Consider the following 24,071-nt stretch of genomic DNA (forward strand, 5'->3'; position numbering starts at 1 on the left):
CCTAATGGTCTATATTATGCACCAGAGTGGGTAGGGATCTTATGAGAGAACATATGGAAATTTATTTTGGCTGCATAAGCATATTTTCCTTCTTGCTGTTTAATTAAGCATTAATATATTAATGCTATTACATATTGGAAAATGAGGACTGAAATGATATATACATATATATCATATACATACTTATATATACATACACATACATACAGTATATATGTGTATATAAGAAAGAAACCTGAAGGTAAAAAACATGTTCCAAGGGACCATCTGCCATTGACTTCTACATGACTTCAACAGGTTTTAGCTGAATTATTTTCAGATTCAGATTTTTAGCAGTTTTGGAGCATAATAAATCTCCAAAAAATTCAAGGTTTTTTTTTCCTCTAAAAATTTGGATTTTTTTTCTGCTTTAAACTCAACCAGAAAAATGTGAGACTTCGTAGATCCATACAGGTTTTCCACCTCTGAGTTCCATTACCATATAAAGACACAGTGCCTTTATACTTTGAAACAGGATCAGCTATGGAGCACATTATGTTGACCTCTAACTTTAAATAAAAGAAATGGCAAAGAGATATAAAGCGCATAGAAAACACTGACAGATACTAAACTGTCAAAAAGGTGCATTTTAGCTCCAGTACTTCCATATACACGAGAGTGTCTTCTTTCTCTATCACTTATTGCCCCTTGCTGTATGCTTGAATTTGATTTGAAATGCTGACATATATTCAGTTGTCCCCCTGCATGGATTTAAATATTCTCCACTGTTTTTAAAATAGCATGCAAATGAAAGATTAAACAGGAATGTGCTTTTTTTATTCAGCTGCAGTTGATGAAGTTCTAGTTTAGCACTCACAGTTGCTTATGAGCATCATCATCAATGGATAATCATACACTCATGCCCTGGTTATAAACCTTACAAAAAAAGCTTTCAAGATTGATTGAAAAGTCAGTGTCTGCTTAGGCAAGTGCCATTTAGGCCCAAATTAAAAAAAAAAAAATAGAAATTATACCTCATTACACTATTAGAACTTGTAAAATTATAAGATGTGCCAAACCATACAGTTAGTTCAATTCCTCAGAATGCAAAAATAGATATAATATATTCAGTAAATATATAGCTCTCTAAAATGTTCTGTAAGGGGCTTTTAATTGGAGGATCTACCGGCTTCATTTGCATTTCACTAATCCTATTGGCTAAAGCTTGCTAGCCAATCCCATCAATGATATCCAAATGAAACAGGATGTGTGATTTTTTTTTTTTGTTTGGTTGCCTGCCAAGTCTAGGGTTGCCATCAGGCCGGTATTTCACTGGCCTAGCTGGTAAAAATTATGCTTGATGCCAATGTTATTAATAGGAAAAAATGGCAAGAATATAGGAAAAGGTGGCAACCCTAGCCAAGTCCCGTGCTGCGAAAATATGCTGCAAAACTGAAAGAAGATGTAAAGACAAAGTGATTTACAGAGGGCATCTGAGCAATGTATATTCAGTTTATATTTTTAGTGGTTTGTTAGATATTAGGGATTAGTGATAGAGATTAGGGATTCAGGATATCATGCTTTCAGATCAGATCAGGAGTTAGCTTTCTTTACTTGAACTGCACTAGTTTAACCTAACCAGGGGCGCTCCACCAATGAGGCGAGTTGAGACACTCGCCTCAGGCAGCAGCGCCCCCCTGGTTGCCAGGGTTGACACAAATGCTGCTCCTGGTAACTGAGAGCCAAATCTCTGTTTTTCAACCTGGAAATTCGGCTCTTCTACTGTATAGAGCGCAATTGCGCTCTCTGCACTAGCAACGTGGACCCCCCTGACTCCTCCAGCGCGACGTGGACAGCCCCGACCCCCTCCAGGGCTGAAAAGGTGAGTGCCATGGAGAGGGGTGGGGGCGGTAAAAGGAAGGCCGCTTCAAGCGCCAAAATGACCAGGATCGCCCGTGAACCTTACCAGTGGCTGCTATGGGCTAAAGGACAATGACAAATGTTGGAAGAGTTTCTACATGAAGGATGCTGAATTAACAGAGGGAGCATAATATATCTGTCTTATCAATTGTTGGTGTGGGAGCTATTGTATAGGTCAAATCAAATGTTTATACAGAAGACAGAGAGTCCAGAACATGTAGAGTATTGCGAGTTCAGCATTGATGTTGGTATGTAGGTAATGTGCAGGGCAGAAGTAATTAACTGGGGAGGGAGCAAAATTGTGAAAGATGGCAGCTAAAGCAGATTGAGATAAGAAGAGAACTCTAACTATACTGCTTCTGAGAACAATAAAGGACATTTACAGAGAAATATATCTTGGCCATTTTGAAATCAGAAATGATCATAGGCGATAAAAAGGAAAGACAAACTGCTAAATGGTCAGTAAATCACTGTGAGCGGGATGGAATGCGAGAAAGTAAAAATAAATGAAGCATAGAAAGTGCTAAGTGTAAAGTACATCTATAAATGACTGGCATGCCAACAGATTTTCCTTGGCAAATGCTGTAGGGGTGTGATTAAAAAAAACAAAACTATATAATTGGCTGTTTCCTATACAGTGGGACAGGTCTCATCACTCATCATAGGCAATCTCCAGTGTATTATATCATGATACTCCCCCCCTCCCCCCAGACTGAACAGGTGTGTAATCTTACCTTATCTTACCTAGCACCACACACTATGATTTTTTTTAAGGCTGGCACATGCATAGCATATTAAAATTGAAAAACAGTTACTATAGCTATGGGACCTGGGGTTTCCAGATAACTAGAAAATCTAATAGAAAATCATGTAAACATTAAATGTTCCCATAAGGATTAATTATATCTTAGTTGGGATCAAGTACAAGGTACTGTTTTGTTATTACAGAGAAAAAGGAAACCATTTTTAAAAATTTGGATTGTTTGGATAAAATGGCATCAATGAAAGACAGCCTTTCTGTAATTTGGACACTTTTGGATAGCGGGTTTCCAGATTAAAGATCCCATACCTGTATTGTGCACAAGTCTGGGAGTCTGCAAAGGAGATATAGAGAAATATATGTAAAATGGTGGTGCGGTGCTTAGTAATAACGATCCCAGATGGGTGCAATTTTTTTTTCTGCCTAACATATTGGCAGCCCACTGTGTAATAACTTCTTGTTGTTCTTTACCTAAAGGTAAAAAAGACCCAGGCTACTGGCAGTAGACTACACAGAGATATAAGGTAATTATCAGTAACATTTATTAGAACAGTCTATAAGCCACTCTGTATCTGGGATGAATATTTTAAGAATACGTTGATTTGAATTGAAAAGGTATAGCTCCATTGATACTAAGAAAACAAAAGCTATTTCTATCCTTCCAATGAATGCATTATGAAGTAAATACAGAATAACCCTGCAAATTAAATGAAAGCCTCCATACTTTTTTACATATAGGTTTTAAGACAGTATTATTCAGTTTATTTATAGAAGACGTAGATAGAGTGTATAGAAGAGATTTAGAATATATACCCTAGCGACTCTATCCCTCCTAATGAAGGCGATTCATTGAGTATCTAATAAAGGTTTCATGGGTGTCCAATACAGCTCCACACCTGCTGTACAAAAACCTTTTGTTTCATTTCAAATAAACTGATTGAGAAAAAACATGGAAACAATTATTTGAATAAACAAAAATAGCATACACACATGCAATTTACAGATCTTAGCACCACTGCCCCATCCTCCCCGTCCTTTAACCTTGATGTTTCTAAAGCTGAGGCCAACATGGGAGCCAATTTCGAATAGTGCAAGCTGTGTGGATAGCATGCTGTGTGCTGGGTCTTGTAACTACTACCAGGCTTAAAGGAGAAGGAAAGCTACAGAGGCATTTTATTGCCAATAGATTAGCTGCAATAGTGCAAGCTAGAATGCTATATTTATTCTGTAGAATGTTTTACCATACCTGAGTAAAAAGCTCTAGAAACTCTGTTTGTTTAGAATAGGAGCTGCAGTATTAATGTGGTGTGACATCACTTCCTGCCTGAGTCTCTCCCTGCTCTGGGCTCAGATTACAGTAGAGAAGGGAGAAGTGGGCGGAGAGGAGCAAACTGAGCATGCTCTTGCCCAGGGCAATGAGGTTTAAGCTGAAGGCAGGAAGTCTGATACAGAAGCCCATGTGTACCCAATAGAAGGAAAGAAATGCAGTATTTCTTTTGACAGGGGACTCAGAGCAACATTACTTTGGGGGTTTACTGGTATATTTAGATGGACCTTTCTGATAAGGCTTACTTAGTTTTAACCTTTCCTTCTCCTTTAAGGCGCATGGCAATTACAGGTTTCTCAGTGTTTATAGCAAGTGGTACAAGACCTGGCCTTGGACTCCATGACTCCACATTAGGCTATTCAGCTAAAGACTGAATTGGCAAAGTAAGAATGTGAATTAAGTTGGAGAGGTATGAAATATGCACTTCATTCCAGCTGCTCTGTTTGTTTTCCAAATCTGTAGGTCCTAGCCCAGACATTTACAATAATGATGGCAGATATTTTTACAGCTGTTACTCATGTTGGGGCTGGGATAATAGGCAATATCGCTGCATTGGTCCTTTTTTGTGCCACTGTTTGCTTTTCTACACTATGCTAAAGATGTTTAGTTAGAAGCAAACTGTTTTTTTAATGGGACAAACCAAAAATTATATTTAGCAAGCAATGTCATTGTGAATTTTTAAATATTTTATGCCATAGAAAGTGACTATTTAGTGGGCTGGTGGGGGACTGAGTGGGCCTCTCTGTACTTGGAATGGCAGGGCCTATTTTGACTCCCATTCCAGACCTGCTCCTACAATATATCAACTTAAAACTTGTGTTTGTGCATTTTGTGTAAATAAATCCTCACTTGTCGTCAGTTGAGCCTTAGATAATACAGGTATGGGACCTGTTATCCAGAATGCTCAGGATGTTCGTACATATTTATGATTGGCACCAAACAGGGGTGGATTAATGCACGGCTACCCTAGGCTATAGCCTAGGGGTCCAGTGTGATCAGAGGCCCATCTAGCTTTTTATTTTTTATTTGCACTGCTGGGTCCAGGCAGACACACCTGCTGGAAGAAGAAGGAAGGAAAGGCGTATGTGCATGCATGTGTGTAGATTGAGTGATGTTACTGGCATGTGCCAAACCCAGCGAAGAGAGCTCAGGTGCAAGTGTGCCTGGATCTGCACAAATCTGGACCCAGCAGTAGCCTAGAAGGGGGGCCTGTATAGATGTAGCCTAGGGACCCTACATGTCATTAATCCGGCTACTGCCAAACACCATAAAAGAAGAAATGTATTTTTAAATGCCACACTTCATCTGATAGTTACAACAGTTTTATTGAAGCAAAGGCTGCATTTAGAACAGTTGTTAGACTGCAAAATAGAATTGATGAGTAGCAGTGTTAGAGGTTTGGATCATCTGAGCACAACTGATGTTTAAATGTAAACCTTTTTTTAAATGTCAAAATGAAATCCCAGCCAATGGCAGTAAATACTTGGCTAGCAGGTAATGCCCTACAGCAAACAACACTTATTTTAAACCAAGGACAGGCTATTCACAATATTTAATCAAGCTATGTCACTGGAGAAATGCTGAGCTTCCAGTCTGCACTGTCTGTTTCAAATGGAACAGCTGAGAAACAAATTGTTCTACAATCAATAGCATCAGGCACTGCTTATATTTGGGTGTATTAATATGCTCATATAATGTGTAATAATGTGTAATACTCATATAATTGTAAACAAATTTGCTAATATACTTTAAAGGGCTCATTCACCTGAAAATTAGAGGGCTATTTATGGAACCTGGATTTTTTTTGTTGAGTTTTAAAGGGAAAAAACCCAGAATTTTTTGAGGGGAAAAAACTCAAATTTTTTGAGATTTATTATTCTCCAGAGCTGCTAAAATTACAAATCTGAAAATACTCCTGCTAAAACCTAAGTCATGTAAAGTCAATGGCAGATGGTCCCTTTAACACCTGGAACATGTTTTTGACCTTCAGGATTCTCAATAGTTTTAGGCAGTTTGCACTGGTTTTCATTCAATAATCCAAAGTATTTGAGTTTTTCAGTAGACAACTCCTGAGTTTTTGGAACGTCAGTTCGAAAAATTTTACAAAGTGACTTGATTCTTTTTTCGCACTGATTTTTTGGAGAAAAATCATTGGTAAATTAAGGGCATCCAGGTTTGGGAGTTTGGTCAGAGTGAGAAAAAGTTGATTTTTAGTAAGTAACCTCTTTACTAAAAGGTATGAGCTGCAGATATTTAAGACAATGTGCAATTGCTATTAATTTTCTTTATGGTTTTAAAATAATTTTTATTTTATTTTTAGGTACAGCAGAAGCACGCTGATTGGGAGACTTGTGAAGAAGCATGCAAGGTATTATGGGAAGTGGATACATGACTGGAGAAAACCTCAATAGTCAGAACCAGCAGTGCAGAAGGGGTCAAGCAAATATTTCCTTCAAATGCAATTACATTGGCAAATAACTTTAAAATCATTGAAAACTTTTAATTAATGTATATTGGAAAGTTGGAAAATTAGAATTATATTTTATTAGGGTATGCAAAAAAAAAAAAAAAAACCAGAATAAAATAACTGTGAAAAAACTATACACTTTGAGCCAGTGTATTTTGGACTGCCTTATCCCCAGCAGTGTATTCTGACCTACACTTCAGGTTATATCCTAGTTTAGTTGTGATGCAGACTATTGCATGCAATATAAAGTTAATATCTGAGGACCCCAACTGTGCAGTTGCTGCAGTACTTTAGCTTGCCCTTTAATGGAGCAAACTGCAACTGCTAAGGTCCCTTTAAAAGATTCCACTGCATAGCCCTACTCGCAGTTGTAAAATAGTTGTGTGCCATCCTTAAATTAGTATTTGATCATCCACTACTCTAATTTAACACAGACAGCAGCATGTTAAACAAGAATAAAAGCAGTCAATAGTCTATGCTGAAAATTGATAAAACATCCCCTTGTCATACCACTCATTTAGCCCATATCTTGCTTAGTACAGAATGCTTTGTGGCACTTGGCTCAATATTATGGAGCTGGTGTTTTATATATATAGGTGAGAAACAATGAAAATAAACCTCTGTATATTAACTCTGGTTCTCAATGCCCCACGAATAATATGCTATTTTAATTAGCTTGTCCTGTATCATTCAAGGTGTCACAAAAACAGCACTTTGAAGCTGCAGGTGACTCTGAGTGTGGTTACAAGTGATTAAACTGTGTACTGATGGGCGAATCTGACCTGTTTTGCCAATGGCATTGAAGTATACGGGCGATCATTATTTTTTTTTGACCCATTGGAGTCTAGGGATGCCGCGGACTGTTCTGCGGCGAACTTGTTCGCGCGAACATCGGCTGTTCGCGTCCGCCGCAAGTTCGCGAACGTCGCGCGACGTTCGCCAGTAGGCGTTCGCGTCAAAATCGTTCGACCATTCGGTCGCTAAAATCGAACGATTTTCGTTCGATTCGAACGAAAATCGTTCGATCGAACGATTAAAATCCTTCGATCGTTCGAATCGAACGATTTTCGGATGTTCGAAGTTCGCGAACTGTTCGCGAACTGTTCGCATTTTTTGCCGGTGTTCGCGAACGGCGTTCGCGAACACATTATCGGCGGTTCGCTACATCCCTATTGGAGTCTATGGGCATCTTTTTTGCGGCAAAACCTGGTGAAAATGTAGCTCATCACTAGTTACACAGTCTCTAACCCATTTTAAACACAGGTTAGGTTAATGTAAGGTGCCCCTTAACTGACCAACACCCACAAAATTCACTCGCTGCTGCCATCTATCCTTAACAAAATAGGTAGACCAAGACCTAATATGATACGTAAATGTATCAAACACTCTCTCACCACAATCAGGGTTAGTTTCCACTAATTCAACAAGCACACCAGTAACCAAAGGGTTACATTATATTCAAACACTCTCTCCCACTAGCAGTTGACTAGTTAATTAGCCTGTCAACAGGTAACTTTCCCCTTCAGCACACACAGAGTTCATTTCACACTAACAAAAACTTTTATAATTAAGAGTTCTTGGAACAAGAAGGGAAAAAGTATTACATTTTCTATTTCATATTACAAAAGTAAACAGTGCATCTATATACAAAAGATATTACAAAGGAGACACAAAAATATGGATTTGCAAACAGTGAATAAAATAAAAGGGAATAAAATACAAACCCCTAGTTACTTTAACAAGGTTTAGAAATGTTCTTGTGTGTCCTCCTTAAGGGTAGGACTACACGGGCGTTTTCTGTGCGATCCGACGCGCTGCGCAAAAACACAGGCGTCAAATCGCATGCAACGGAAATAAGGTAAGTGAATGCATTGTCGGATGGTGTCGCAGCGTTGATCTGACAATGCACATGGTTGCTGATTCCAGGTCAGTTTCTGTAATATCAGTTTGGTACTTGCCAATGCCAAATATCATAATGAAACTATGGGCATGCTTCATTTCATATATGGGAAATACCAAATATGAGGGGTATTGCATGTTCCAGCCCCACAGAAACCATCCCGAATAACAGGTGGGTTTAGTGTAGCCCTTTTTGGTATCATTAGAAAGCATTTGACTTTTTCATAACCAATATGTGATTTTTAAAGGTGTGAACCCCAAGTCAGAAGGCATATGCATTCCTTTCTGTATCCCTTATATATTCTCATGATTGATCCCATTTGCCCTTTCTTTTGATTAAGAGTGCAAAAGAGTGCAAAAAGAGAGTCTGCAAAAGCTACAAACTTTTTGTTGTACTATAAACTTAGTAAACTGGTTAGCACTTAATGGAACTATTGTTAACTTAACTAAAAAGACTTATTAAAGGGTTGGTTCACTTTTAAGCTAACTTTTAGTATGTAATAGATTGGTCAATTCTAAGCAACATTTCAAATGGTTGCCATTATTTATTTTTTTATAGTTTTTAAATTATATATTTCCTTTTTATTACTCATCTTTCTATTAAGGTCTTTCCTATTCATATTCCAGTCTCTTATTCAAATCAATGCATGGTTGCTAGGGTAATTTGGTCCCTAGCAACCAGATGGATGAAATTGCAAACTGGAGAGCTGCTGAATAAAAAGCTAAATAACCACAAATAATATAAAATTAAAACCAATTGCAAATTGTCTCAGAAAATCACCCTCTATATCATTCTAAAAGTTAATTTAAAGGTGAACAAGCCCTTTAACCTCTTAAAACTTCATACAACAAAGCACAACATATACAGCCATGCCCAACTAATAATATCTCTCTGTAAAGAAAAATTGCCATTACCTCATATGACCAGACACACTGGGTTCCACCAAATCGCCGGACACATCGACCAACTTCCACATCTTCATGTGTTGTATACATTTCCCGCAGACATTCACCAATGTGTGGTACCATCTTTCTTAATACCTCTCTGCTGAAGATCATTCCTGGACCTCCCATGCAAAAATTCTCTCCAGGTTCAAGGCCAAGCTTTCCAAGTTCTTCTATATTACCAAGTCCAGTTTGTCCCAAGTACAGAGGCTTGCTGCTGTTAAGTGATCTTAGAAATACCTCCAGTTTTTCACCTGTGGATATACAGTAAACAATGTTTTTACTTTTATTAGGCATTAGGCAATAAGAGAAGTTGCTTTGTGTGGATCAGAGTTTCATGTACATTGTTGAATAAATTAACAAATGACAGGTGGTTTCCCCTTCAGCAGGGCCAGAACTAGGGGCTGGCAGAAGTGGTATCTGCCTAGGTCACAAGAATGGGGGGGGCAGTTACATCTTCTGCTTACTCCTAGTCCAGGCTCTCTTGCCCCTGCTGGTGCTTATCATAGCACCCCCCCCCCCCCATGGCATCACCGCACATGCAGACACACATTTGCACACAATTGCCTAAGGTGCCTGGCCAACTTGGCCACTCTGCCTCCATAAAAAATTTTTTAATAAAATTCCAAATATAGTGAAACCTCAATTTTACATGCCTTGATTTTACATTGTTTTCTATGGTCTCGCCAATATAAAGTGCATAATGCATCTCCTTGATTTTACAGTTTGCCAGATTTTACACCATTTTTTCTGACCCCCTAAAAAAAGTAAAATGGGGGTTCTACTGTATTATTTCAAGAAAAAAAATATATTTTTTTATAAACATCACTCCACTGATTTCCTAACTACCTAGAACCCATAAACCTTATCAGGCAAAAGATAAAATAAATATCAGAACATTGAACAGTAGATAAGTAATCAATGAAAAAAATATAAATCTTGGCAGGTTTAAGGTGCTGAGTTTTTTGATTTTTTTGGAGAACCCTCTCAGGGTTTTTTTTCTCTTTCCTTTTCTTTTGATCTTTGTTTTTCATTTGTTTTTTAAATTAATTTGTGGAGCTTGTGAAAATCATGTTAACTAAATAGAGCAGTATGTAAAGTGTTAAACTTGTTAACAGATCCCTTTTGTCTTTCTCTTCTTGGGGCAAATTCACTAAAGGGTCAATTGTCACCAACGAACACTTCGTCACACTTTGTGCCAATTCACCAAGTGAAAATGAGTTACGCTAATTCACTAAAATGTGAAGTTGCATCCTGGGCGCCGAACGCTGGCGACTTTTTGCTAGCGCTACTTCGGCAGTGCGAGCGTTTCAAATCGAAATGATGCTAGCGATCGCTTCTGCCTAGCAAAACTCTTAGGTCAATTTGAATAGGGCGGGTACATTAAAGTCATATGGACCCCTTTATTAGAGATGGTGCAAATGCTTGAAGTGGCCACTTATTATTACAAATGTCCAAGGAATCTGAATAAAGACACATGAGTCCCTCAAATGTTTGTGATAAAATGTTCAAAAAACACAAAAAAGGACTTTTGCATTCAATCCCTCTTAAAAAAAGGACAAGTCGCCAGCGTTTCTACAACTTAAATGCATTTCCAGCAAACAGGATATGATGTCACCGACATAAGATTGAGGAAGATCTAGATTCATTTTATCAGTTTGCCTGGCCTAAGGTGGTGAAGGGAACTCTGACTAAAGAGGTAACATTGAGTAAAATTTGCATCTTAGTGAATTTGCGGAGTTCCGCCCGTTCGCTACAGCAAAAAGTCGCCTGGTGATAAAGTGCGATGTGCGAACGAACACTAGCGACGGTCCCATACACTAGCGAATTGTCGCGTACGTCTGTTAGTAAGTTAACCATGTCCCTGCGGATGGTATTTCTGCCCAAATGTCACAAGCGTTAGCCACTTAGCCCTTTAGTGAATCCCCCTTGTCTTGCCTGTCATCCTAGTAAATTACTGACTAGTTTATCTATGTATTTTTTTCCCAACCTATGGAATCCTATCTTTGCTTTACTTGTTGAACAGACAACATTCTGCCTCAAATACGTGTTTCAATCTTACTAATAAATTCTTCTTTGGGCTAAACCATCTATTTAGCCATTCCGCCAATAATTTTTGGAAGAACTGTATATTCTCTAGTAATAACAGTAATCCAAGATACGCACAATAAGAAGAAGTACATGAATATAATTTAATGGCGCCGGCGTATTTTAAATATTTGCCAGTCCTCCTTTATATAAACATTTGAAATATTTGCTGTGAACAAATGCCTAGTGAATTAAACTGGACATGTTTGTGACCAAAACAGTGAATAGCTTGCAAATGTTTTATTGATTAAATGCTTAGCAACTCAAACTACACTATAAAAGGGAAATTTCAACATTATTTCAGGGATGTATTTATCCTAGTAATTTGAATCCTCATGCATTTTTCTCTTTGAATTATATTTTGAAGCCTTGGGCAATTGAATGTGTTTGTATGTCATTCAGCACCTTCTCATGGCTGCACACCAATACATTTATTTGATACTGAAATAAAAATTGTATAAGGTTAAAGGTATAGAGTAATTTCCGGGAAACCAAGATAGACCATAAAACATTAGGGGTCATTTATGTACGTACCCACTATTGCTTGTGCTTTAAAATTGATACACATTTTATAAAGCAATCAAACATTCCTCATGATTGCCAATGTGTCCAACTTCTGATAAATGCTGCACAACTGCAACTATTAATACTGAGGAACTCTGGAGCTACCACTAACATTGTCCTGGCAGTTGTACAGGCAATAGTTGAACCAGCATGCAGAAGACCTTGACCCAGGTCCCGAAGGAGAATTGGGACCAGGTAGTCTCAAAATATAAAATTAGCAGGTCCAGGGTGGTTCTTTTTTATATGAAAGAATAATCCCTTGAAGCAAGACAATAGTATGCTCTAGATTAGATACTGCATGTTGTGTGCTATTTTAAAAGAAAGAAATGACACTGACTGTGTGGCCACCTTTATGCAAGAATTCCATCACATACAGTATGTATTTGTTTTTAATATAAATAAAATCCCATTCCCGTCCCTGCAATGTTCACAGGCCTTAACTAGAGAAGGAAGAAAATATATGCAATTCTGCTTTAGAAGCCAGCCAAGCAGGAAACCCTTCTGGAAACAGTATGTAAACATTAAGGGTACCATATGAACTAAAACACTGGCAGCATTGTATTTATGTAGTCTCGCTATACTGATCTGCATACGGCAATGAGCCACCTACTGTGATCTCTTGTTCTGTCTACCCCCGAAAATAGACTTAATAATTTGACTGCTGACATGACATCATTCTGTTTGAATACATGACATGCTATAACTAAATCACTAAAGGCAAATAACACTTAGATGTAAGAAGTTTCCTGAATAACGTACGTGTTATAGCACATCTGCAACATTTGCTGGCAGCTCCGACTTTACTTCAGGCATTGCGAGGCTCTGTATATCACAGAAAGCAATCACAATTCTGGGGCTCATTAGTGAGATAATATGGTAACAGCAAAGATCCTATTACAGACACATTTCTTAATTTATCTAAATACTCTTTGAAATGATTTGGCAAATTATTGTAAAAGAACTCCGACCTTATATATGTTTGTTTGTAATAATACTGGCAAGTTAAATGACACATAAATGAAATATTTTACATTGAATAAGTTTTTTTTATACAATTGCTGGCATTAATTTAAAAGAAAGATTTTAGCACACAAACCTTTCTCTCATCTTGTCAAATAAGTGATAGTTTGTAAAGCTGTTATGACCGTTGGATATGTAACCAGTGGTTTTACATAAAAGGATATTTAATCCTGATAAGGCTCCAAGATTAAAGCATGCTTTGATCCCAAATTGTTTAAATTAAGTGTAAAATCTGACTCAAGTACTTCCTTCAGCACTTAACATACATTTACATGGTTTGTTCAGTTACTGGTTTCATGATGGAGGCAATTTAGGCTTGAAAGTATTTTACAGAAAATAGCACTTATTTTGCTTTTATCCCTGACTAATTCATGGAAGAATTTTTGTGTACTGATGTAAACGAGGCAAAGGCAACATCCGGAAAAGACATATAATCAGTTGCAGCTCTTTAATATAAAGTTATCGGGGGTCATTTATAAAGTTTGTGTAGCGTATATTTATTCGCAGAAGGTTGTATTGCCCATACTTTTTTCTGAATGCTTCCTATTCCACTGCTGTGCCCATATTTCCGGTTTTTACGAATTCGCATTGTGAATAAATTTTCAGAATGGCTCACAAATAAGACGGGTGAGTGCGCCCGGTGTGCGAGGTTGTTAAATAGCATTCACAGTAACTTAAATTCAAGTTTGCAACACTGTTTTCTCTGTTACCAAAGTTGTGGCGTAACTCAGATGGAGTGTTCGCAATTTGTGTTCGCAATTTACATTTTTTGGCATATTTAAAAAAGCTCTTATGGACATTCGCAGTCTGAAAAATAACACAATTCTGTTTGCACATTAAGTACACAACTCTTATCCAGCTTTATAAATAAAACCATGCATAGGGCAAATAATTTCACTGTGAGAATCATTCTGCCCTGCACGAAATTTACAAATGAGTCCTACTATGTCTATAGATACTCGAGTATAAGCCGACCCGAGTATAAGCCGAGGTACCTAATTTTACCTACAAAAACTGGGAAAACGTATTGACTCGAGTAGTGCGCATTCCTACTCCTGCCCTACCATCTTAAATCTCTCCTCTGTTTCACTCTGTACCACCCACATCTTCCTTTTCGTCAACTCCCAGGCGCCATATAACAACAAGGTGGTGATGATAACACTGTTTAGAACGTATGTGATAAATGTATGGCAAAATACCTTCTTCAGAAGAACTTCTGTCTCCATCGTACCCTGATTCAGCAGTCACACACCCCCTCAGCAGGGGAGGGGCTAATCAGCACCCCTGGTTAGCTTCTATTACTAAGCTGCCCTGTTACCATAGTAACTCATACCACACTCTCAACTGGCCACTGCCATCTTGCCCGCTGAAAGTCTCGCGAGAGCCGTAGAGGCTGAGCGAGAGCGGGCGGGGAGTAACTTGTTCTTAACTTGGGCAAGAGGAAAACAGAGTCCGGGAGGATTTGGTGGAGAACGTCACAGTTGTGGCGGGGATGTTTGCAGACAGTGGCAAGGAGAAGAGGTGCAGGGGGGTGGATTTATGTGGGCTCTGGAAGCTGCCTGTTTTGGATTTATGTGGGTCTGTGAGTGCTGCCTGCAGGAGCAGCCATAACACAATCCCAGGTACTGAGGGGCCAGTCACTTCTGTGTGTTGTTCTGCAGGGAAACTGCAAAGACATTGTCCTGTCCGACCCTATTCACTATTTTAGTGCCTCAGCATAACCCGCACCTGACCTGTACCCACCACAAACCCCCAATATTGAACCCGAACCTGCCTGCGGGTATCGGGTGTGCATTGGCTTTATCGCTCACTTGTCTGCAGGGTCTGGTCTGGTACTGACTCAAGTCAGGTAGACTTTTTCAGCACATTTTGGATGCTGAAAAACTTGGCTTATACTCGAGTATATACATGTACATATATATGTAACCATGTAAACTTGATTGATAGAACTAAAACACAATTCTTGTATCTGGAACAGATACAAGAACAAAAGGATCAAGTTTGAGCAAATACATTTTTATATTCTGTATATGCAGCAGGCCCGGACTGGCAATCTGTGGGTTCTGGCAAATGCCAGAGGGGCTGCTATAAGGTGCCATAGAAAGTCAGTATTTAGTGGGCTGGTGGGGGCTATTTGGGCCTCTGAGTGGGCTGAGTGGGCCTCTATGTAGCTGAAATGCCAGGGCCTATTTTAATTCTCAGTCCGGACCTGATATGCAGCATGGCTGCCTAGGTAATAAACCTGGCTACCTGTTTAGTGAACAGAATAAAAATAATGATGATGATGAGCGTCAGACTGGCCTGTCAGAGTACCAGAGGATCTGCCAATAGACCCCAACCCTGGACAGTGTCAATCCACATTTTTATTTCCACCACAGGTCTATATGACACCTACAGTGTTATATTTATACACTAGGACACATTTATGACTGCAGTGCAATTACAATGCAATTTGCCATTTTTTTACTCATATTGCAGCATTTTTCCCACACTGGCAGTGTAATTGGGTTGCTCGTGGATTTGTCCTCAGCCGTAATTGCATTAAAACCCATGAAATTTGTTTGCATTTTTTTTGTGAATCAGGCAGAAATTCTCTCCAGTTGGCCACAGTGGGGATTGCACCATTACCAGTGCTCTGACATGTTTTCCAGAAGTACCCACTTCCATCACCATTCTTGGCAATTCACAATTTATTACGTTATTTTCTATGGCAGCATTATCTAAATATGAAAACTACAGTAAAATGCAACCTGGATTTTGCCATGACATTTTCCAAGAAATGGAGACTTTTTTGGGATTATTTTACTGATCCGTTGCATCAATAAATAGAATTTAAAACGCTAGGATAACTATTGCTACATATTTTGCCGTTTGTGGAAACTTCAGAAAATGATTAGTTTATTGTGGAAAGTTCAGAATATGTTCCATGTTATACATTAGACAATGAAAGTCTAATCCTTGCGTTAAAAAGGTATCAATAACCCTCGTTCCATTAAGGATTTAAACAGTTTGCCATTTTAATGAACCAGTTTACTTGGATTTGACCTTCCACTTTGATATCTAAATCACCATTTGTCCAGGACAACCCGCTGCACTTCTGATACATTTTGCAGTTTTGTACCATCCACAGACATGTATTTCAATCATTATTTCAAAGTAATATATAAATATTTTAAGTAAAATTAGGCTGACACCATATATCCCTGCTATACACTGTTTCTAAATGTAGTCCAATTAATGAATACATATGAAGAATTCATTAGGCGTATAGATTGAGTTTATATTTGAGTTTATAATTATACAGCACAATGTAAAAGCCTTTGAAAATACAGCCGTACTATTGGGTATTGGCAAAATATTCTGCTCCAAGAACTATGACTCATGGAAATTTTGAACCTGAACATTAGTGTGTCACAGGGATTAATGTAAATTATCAATTCCAAGAAATCAGGCCTTTATTGCTAATAAACAATAGAATTTTACATACACAATAACCATTTTTAATTATCTAAGTGCTCTTTTTACATTTTTATATACAGTAGTTGCCCTCCGCAACCATTGTTTGCCACTTCCTCTTGTGAATCATGCGCAGTGCACCTATCCATGCAGGGAAACCCAAGAACTGCCACTATTCTCAAAAGTGAGGGAAGCTCCAGGGTTCTCACAGCAGCCTCCTTCCATCAAGGCTGCAAACTTGAACCTAAGGAATCGTGGAAACCACAACAACTCTAACAGTTGCGTTCCCTCTAAGTTGCGCACTCGTGTGGGTACACAAAATTCTTGAGGCCAGCGCACACAATAAAATGTGGTGCGCACAAACTTTTTTGACTGCCCCTACTGGTTTAGAAAGTGTCCACACAAGAATTTTTGAATTAATTGGAGGGAACATCGATGCCACTAACTGGGATACTTTCTAGGTTTTTTTAAACACTATGGGAGGTATTCACAAAGTGTACTGTGCAAAGTGTTGGTCGCCAAATTGTAAAAATGTTGTGAGCACGAGAAAATCACAGAAGGTATCTTATAGTTTTACGGATTTGCTGTAATGCCACAGAATTTTAAAAAGCGATGTATACATGGCAATAAACTGTTATTTCTGGGCTGTGAAAATGTAATTTGTGCTCCTAAAATTTTTCTCTGTACAGACTTAGGCCAAGTTAACATATCATCATTTTTCCATAACATTTTCATTATGGCAGAGGCATTTTGGCTCAAAAAATAGCAAATATTCAAATGGCAGAAAAAAATACCAGTGTTTTGTGAATCACTATTTATATAGCAGATGTAAATAGGTTATCCTTGCAAATTTGTTTGCTTAATATATAGAAATGTATAAGGGCATTGCGTATCAGGCTCATAGACCAATTCTTAAATGGAAATGGAAATGTTTACATACACAGAAAGGAAGCTGCCTCATTACACTGTCAGGAATGGTGCCCCATCAATAATGTATAGGATCTGTAGGAAGTGAGTCCATATTGCTTTATTGGTGTAGGTAGCTCTGCAAATGTTCTATGTACTCTGTGCTGCTAAAGGTGCTTACTTTGCATGCACTTTAAAGTGGAAATTCTCCTTAACAGATAACGTCCTCAGAATAAAATATGTATACTTGTGAGTGAACCAGTGGGACAGATCCTGATGAATTCCCAGCAGTTTGATATCTTTGACATCAACAATTTCTACTTAATCTGTTTTGTTGGTATGAGCAACCATTTCTGTCAATGGTGTGACAGTTCTTAGCCTTGGTGAGCAGCATCTCAGATCACTATCACCCTTCTAAACCCTTACTACCTGCTCATGCTTCAGCAGCGTGCAAAATCTTCATGGTCCGTGGCCGTCTTTTCTTCTTGGCCCGCCTGCCTCTTCTGCTAGTCCCGCTCGCCTACCAATAAAAAATGCGAAGACAGTCTTGTCTGCAGATGACTGCTCAATGTGCCTCACAGTCACTCCTACCATTGCTTGACTACCTACTTCTTCATTGGTAGGCAGGCAGGACTAGCAGCAGAGGCAGGTGGGCCAAGAAGAAGAGATGGCCACAGGCCGTGAAGGTTTTGCACGCTGCTAAAGCATGAGCAGGTATGTGGGGGATATGATTGCACTGCAAGCAACTAAAAAACGGCTAATAAAAAAATAATTATTTGCAATTTGAAAAATCCTTATATTCACTCCCCAAATCCAATGGGGATTAACATTTTTGATAAATAAATAGAAATGAAACTTCTAATATGACATTAGATATGGGATAATGCACTATATAACCAATATCACAATTATCTGCAAACTTCTAAATTCAGGCGGTTTTGTTCCCTATACTGTGCACGTACTCTGAAATTCCAACATTTGGATTGGTATTATAGGACCATGTTTATTGCTGTTTAAAATGTAAACAAAGTAATGTGCAAAGGGCATTTTGGTACCTCATGCAGGGCTGTCACAGTTTACTGCTAATGAGATGCACAGACTGGTCACCTCAGGCATGATATTTCACAGGCAAATGCCACTGTAATGCTAATATAACAAGTACATTGAAAGCTACAGTCATTGTGCTATTTGGTATAACAAGGATGGTTGGAAAGTGATCTGCTGGCAGCAGATCCTAGGGCCTAACAATTTTGAAGGGAGAACTGCAGTTGCATTCAAATGTAAATAAATATCTTAATTAAGGAATATTTAATTTAGAATATTAAATTTTTCGCCAAGCATTGATTCACTGCAAAATTCTGCCAATGTTTTTGCGAAACTGCATCAAAAATTTGCAGGGAAAAAATTTGCAGCAACAAAAAAGTCCCCTAGACAAAATTGTCGCAGAGAGAAAAAAGTCACCATAACAAAAAACACCTTTTGGCTTTAATGCATTTGGAAAGAAAAAAAAAAGTTAAGCAAAAAAGAGAAGCAAAATGGGACAGATTCGCTCATCACTATAAAGGAACAATCGGACAGAGTCAAATAAATGAGAATGTGTTATGTTATGGTTAATTACATAAAACCTTTTCTCCTAATTACATTTTAATGATTCTCATAGACCTCAATAGAGTTTGTATGCGATAAACAGTGACAAAAGTTTTTCTCCTTGAATTTCATCTGGCTTTATGGGAAAATCTGGAATTGAATAAGGAGATAAGTCTTTCTCATCTTGCTGCATCTGGCTTAGTATGAGAGAGATAATTATAAAGGATGCCAACATGAATGTACCCTGTGTCATTTAATGGGAGGCAGAAAAAGGAGAAAAGAAAAAGTGTTGCTCTTATTTCAGTGCACCCCCAGTGCAGCGTGACTTGTTAGGTAGCAAATTCATACTCTGGGCTATTGTATGTACAGGTCTATCATCTATTATCCTAAATGGTTAGAATCAGGATTTCTGTATAAGGATTTATTCTGTAATTTGGATCACCATACCTTAGGCCTACTAAAAAAACATTTCAATATTACAAAGTTCCTATTCCTATACAGTATTAATACTGTACTTGCTACTCGACATCTATAAGTTCACGTAACATCGCAGAATTATTATTTTAAAAGTTCACTGTTTTCTACTAGTTTTGATAAATATTTGAAAAGCACTATCCTGCAGCCACTGGCATATCAACAGTGAACCTGGCATTTTAAAAGTGGATGCTAGAGGCATCAGACACCAGTCAAGCCATGGCTGAACCCTTTGGAGCACAAATGAGTATTGATTTAGCAAACGTTAGTATTCCCCACTGCACTGGTTTACATTATTAAGTATAAAGGACTCCAGTTCACTCCGCCAGGAAAATTGTTACGACTTTAGACCCCTGTTTTAATCTCTGATGTTATTGAATCTAATCTGAACCAATCTATACTTTGAAAAGTATATGATGGTGCCGGTCACCAGATGTACATGTACATGTATGACTGACACAATCATGGCTGGATGTGGGCCTTGTGTAGGATGGAGTAAATCATGAAGCCACTCTTACCCTGGAGGAGAAATCTAAAACTTCAATATAGTTCTTGAATCAAGTGTAAACGTCATTGCTACAATTGAAATGTCTTAATGGAAGATATGCTTTCTGTTGCATTACCAAGCATAGAGCCTAAATGCTATTAAAAGAAAACCAAACTCCCTGGGGTGCTAACATGCCAGACATCTTTCAGTGATTTTAATTGCTAACCTGGGACCTGCTAACCATCTCCTGTAGAAGTTGGCCTAGAGGTGAAGTTATCAGCTTGGATGTGGACAGCTTGGTTGTCCCATGGGGTTTTTTTCCATTAGAGCACCCAGGAATCTTGCAAACACATTCAAAAAAGATGGTGGCAGGGTTATGTGATAGAAATGGCTGATGGTGGCACGGCTCTGTGTTTTTCAGACAAAAGATGCTGGCCCAGGGTTCCAGGGTACAGAGTTAGGCACTGAGAATGCCTATCAAATTGACTCTACCCCCCACAGTTAATTTGGCTTAAATGGCTCAAAATACTCAACTGCCCCCTTATAACCAGACATCAATACAACAGATGTTTCTTAATGGCACAAGATACACAGGATGATATACACAGATATTATGGAAGTATCTGCACCAAAGCATCAGTAGGATTTAAGAAGACATCTAATAAATGACATAAATGGAACAAATATGCACAATAGAAACATTTATATGTAACATATATATTCTGTATATAGATAAAATAAAACTTCTTTGAAAAGCCATTATTTTGTGACAAAGAAAACCTTTAATCAGGTTTTAAGCATATTTTATGGGGAGCAAACAATTTTTATAGAATAGGAAACAGCTCATTGTCTCCCTTTGCTCTAAGGAAGCATAAGCATTTCGTAAGCAAAAGTGAATTACTGTGTGAAAGTTTGGCGGGACCTTTGGAATCTCAGTATTTTAGGTGAAGCTTGTGATGAAAAGCTCTGGTTGTCTGTAGTTAGAAACAGATTTCTTTGCATCAATAGAATAATGAAATTCCATGTACAGTACAGAATGCTTCATTGTGTGACAGACAGCCAGGCAACAATAATATTTTCCACTTATTATGGGAATGTCCTGGACGTCACCATTACAGTATGCTGAATTCATACAGGTCTTTACGTTACTTTGCTTACAATGCTATTTTTGTTCACAGGCTGAAATACTGCACTTTTGTGTAGGCATTTCATTTGCAAAAACACATGCAGACATTCTAATTAAAAATACATATAAAAATACCATGTACTATTATGCTGCTGGTAGGTGGAATAATAAAATGATTGTGTCAATATAAATAGGAAAAGAGAATATTATGGGCTATGTCACCATGAACAGTGTGACAGAGTGAAGCAATTCTGTGTTTATCAACTGTGACAGTCACTTATTAAATGAAGGTAAGAGAGAACTGATTTCTGACTGTTTCACAAGCATGTCATTGTGTCAGGTGCCAGTTATTTCAGAGCAAAGAAGAAGCCCTAAACTCATTCTGGAAGTAAGCGTCTTCCTTTGCTGAATTGATTCATGATCTGGGCTAGTGTCATTCAATCCCAAGTGCAAAGCAAATGACATTCACAGCAGACGCAGGACTAGCTTTTATTGTATGTGTGCCTATAGACAACAGCGTGTCACACGTGTGCTCTCCTGTACATGCCTGGTTAAACTTTAGCTCATAACATGTTAGCATGGTTACTTGCCTTTGATGTAAACATCGTCATCAGCCCTCATGAACCACTCATACTTGTCCAGGTAATTGTCGTGCATATACTTGATCATCATAAAAGATTTCTTTTGGGGAGGGTAGGAGTCATCTACCCCAGGAAGGGATATGACGGGTACTGGCTCAGGCAGTAGCACCTCTTCGGAGCCTTGGCTGGAGAAAAATTCTACCTTGCCTGGAATGTAAGGAGCCCAAGTCCGGTAGGCAGCCACTGCCCGTGTATCCAGATACTTCTTGGCTGTCATGACTCCAACGTAGAGAAAATTACTTGGGGTATCTTTTGGGGGACCCCAGCCCCCACTGCCACTGTGGTTACCCTGGATACTGCTAGTGTTGTTGCTTTCCCCGCTCTCTTTCTTTTTCTTTGTTGGCTCTTCCTCCTCTTCTATTGTAGGAGCTGGGCTACTGTTAGCCACCATAACCTTGCCATGCCAGAGGTCACCCCTTGCGGGGTTAGTAAAGCCCCCAGGAATACCCTGCACCCGCTCCGCAGCCCCTCTGTAATAGGCACAGACATTGGATCTTCTTTTCTTCTCACTCATCTCTGCTACTTTTGGGGCGATCAGCCAAGAAGCTGCTGTAAATCCCAGGACCAAACCAACTATCACACTCATCCACTGTCTCCTAGACCTCACAGCCATTCTCCACATCCACTTGCAGAGTGATTCAAACAGTGTGAAGGTGTTAGAGATGCACACAGACTTCTAGCAAATCCTCATCTAACGACTAGAGAGAGAGGCTAATGGGGATGCTAATGACAAGGAGACAAATGTGTGGCTATCACCAGTACCTTCCCTGCTGGCAGCCCTACACACGCCGGCGTCTCAGGATTTGTTAGGAGTAAAAGTTGCCGGACAGAGGGAGGTTGGAGCAGCCTGTACAGTACAGCAGTGTCTGAGCTGCCAGCTTGTCAATGCTCATTGCACCTCCCTTGCATCTCTCCGCCTCCCCTGCTCCATACAGCAGGCTGCAGCTGCTTCTCCTCCTTCTGCTCCACCTTCTCCCTTTGCTGCCATCAACCTCACAGCAGCTCCTGTGCCTCACTCATGCCACCTCTGCCACTGTCCTCCATCACCTCAGCCCGGCCTAGTCCCGCAGTGGAAGGATCAGCTAGCACAGACTCTCTGGCAGCAGTACAGCCCATGGATAAAAAGGAGTCCAAGAGTTTCCAAGCAATCTCTCCTCCTACTTTCTCTTTTCAGCTCACAACTCTTCCCCTTCACTTTACTCCCACCCCTTCTCCTTCAGCATTTTCATCTCCTAAGAAACATAAAATCAGTAAGGAGGGGGCTTCCTATATGCACTGCCAGCACTTGCATGCATCAGTACTTGGCTTGTAAGCAGCGTCTGAGCTCCAGTGTCTCACAGGCAGGCAGCGGAGGGGAGTACAGGCAGAGAAGAGCAGCCCATGTGCCTTCATTGTGTAAATCCCCTCCCTAGTCCAATTGTCTAAGAACAATGTCCCATACTCGGCTCCTTCCCCTCTGGAAAGAGTAAATTGCGATGCACTCTTTTACCTTGTCACCAACGTGTAGAATTGATGGAATTGTTTGTTGTTACTTCAGAATAGCTCTGCATCCTTAATCAGTAGTGTGCATTAAATTACAGACAGTATATGCACTTCTCATAGAGGTTTATGGCACCAAGGTCAAATGGGTGGTTTAACTCAAGAGTGTCCACTCATAGTACTAATTTTTAGGAAGCGGTGCAGGCAATGTGAGCTATACCATTCTCATGAACTGAGACAGAACTGGAAGATCACTAGTTAGCAGTTATTAAAGTGCAAGGGAGTAGAAAATTCAGTGATTGGCAAAGACAAACCAGTGTTCTTCAATTTCCATGATAATTCAGTCTCTAGGGTGCAGTTTTAGTTCTTTATTACCCTGCAGCAGCAGTTACAGCTCTATGTAATACTGACCTGCCTCCCACACAAGCAACTTATTTTGTGTCATACAAACGAGGTGCTAACGGAGTTGCTTGTTACTACATTTTTATACTGCTGTTCACATGAGAATTTTTTTGCTGTCTGAATTTATACCCCTGACTCCAATCAGTTATGGCAGCTCTAAAGTGGTGTATGGCATATTTCATCTGGTGTAAACAATTGGCAGATTAACTCTTTGTATTGCAATTTTTCATGATCAAAATAAAGGGTGTTACTTTACACTAGGGATGCACCGAATCCAGGATTCGGTTCGGGATTTGGCCAGGATTCGGGCTTTTTCAGCAGGATTCGGATTCAGCCGAATCCTGCTGCCTGGCCGAACCGAATCCGAATCCTAATTTGCATATGCAAATTATGGGTGGGAAATTTCATGACCTTTTTTTAGAAAACAAGGAAGTAAAAATGTTTTTCCCTTCCCACCCCTAATTTGCATATTCGGTTCGGTATTCTGCCAAATCTTTCTCGAAGGATTCGGGGGTTCGGCTGAATCCAAAAAAGTGGATTCGGT

At 39.1% G+C, this 24,071-nt stretch overlaps 1 protein-coding gene across 1 annotated transcript in view; it reads right to left on the reverse strand.

The window, feature by feature from the left end:
- LOC108707191 (chondroitin sulfate synthase 3) overlaps positions 1 to 23,703 on the reverse strand; it is a 169,133-nt gene extending 145,430 nt beyond the window's left edge. Inside the window, exons 1-2 of the mRNA XM_018244267.2 lie at positions 21,596 to 23,703; positions 9,268 to 9,551 (exon numbers count right to left, since the gene is read on the reverse strand). Of these exons, the coding sequence (XP_018099756.1) occupies positions 9,268 to 9,551; positions 21,596 to 22,268 (957 nt within the window). The 5' untranslated portion in view covers positions 22,269 to 23,703. The remainder of the gene's footprint in view (positions 1 to 9,267; positions 9,552 to 21,595) is intronic.
- Positions 23,704 to 24,071: the final 368 nt, after the last annotated feature.

The sequence above is a fragment of the Xenopus laevis genome, chromosome 1S (genome assembly GCF_017654675.1).
Source record: "Xenopus laevis strain J_2021 chromosome 1S, Xenopus_laevis_v10.1, whole genome shotgun sequence".
Lineage (NCBI taxonomy): Eukaryota > Metazoa > Chordata > Amphibia > Anura > Pipidae > Xenopus > Xenopus laevis.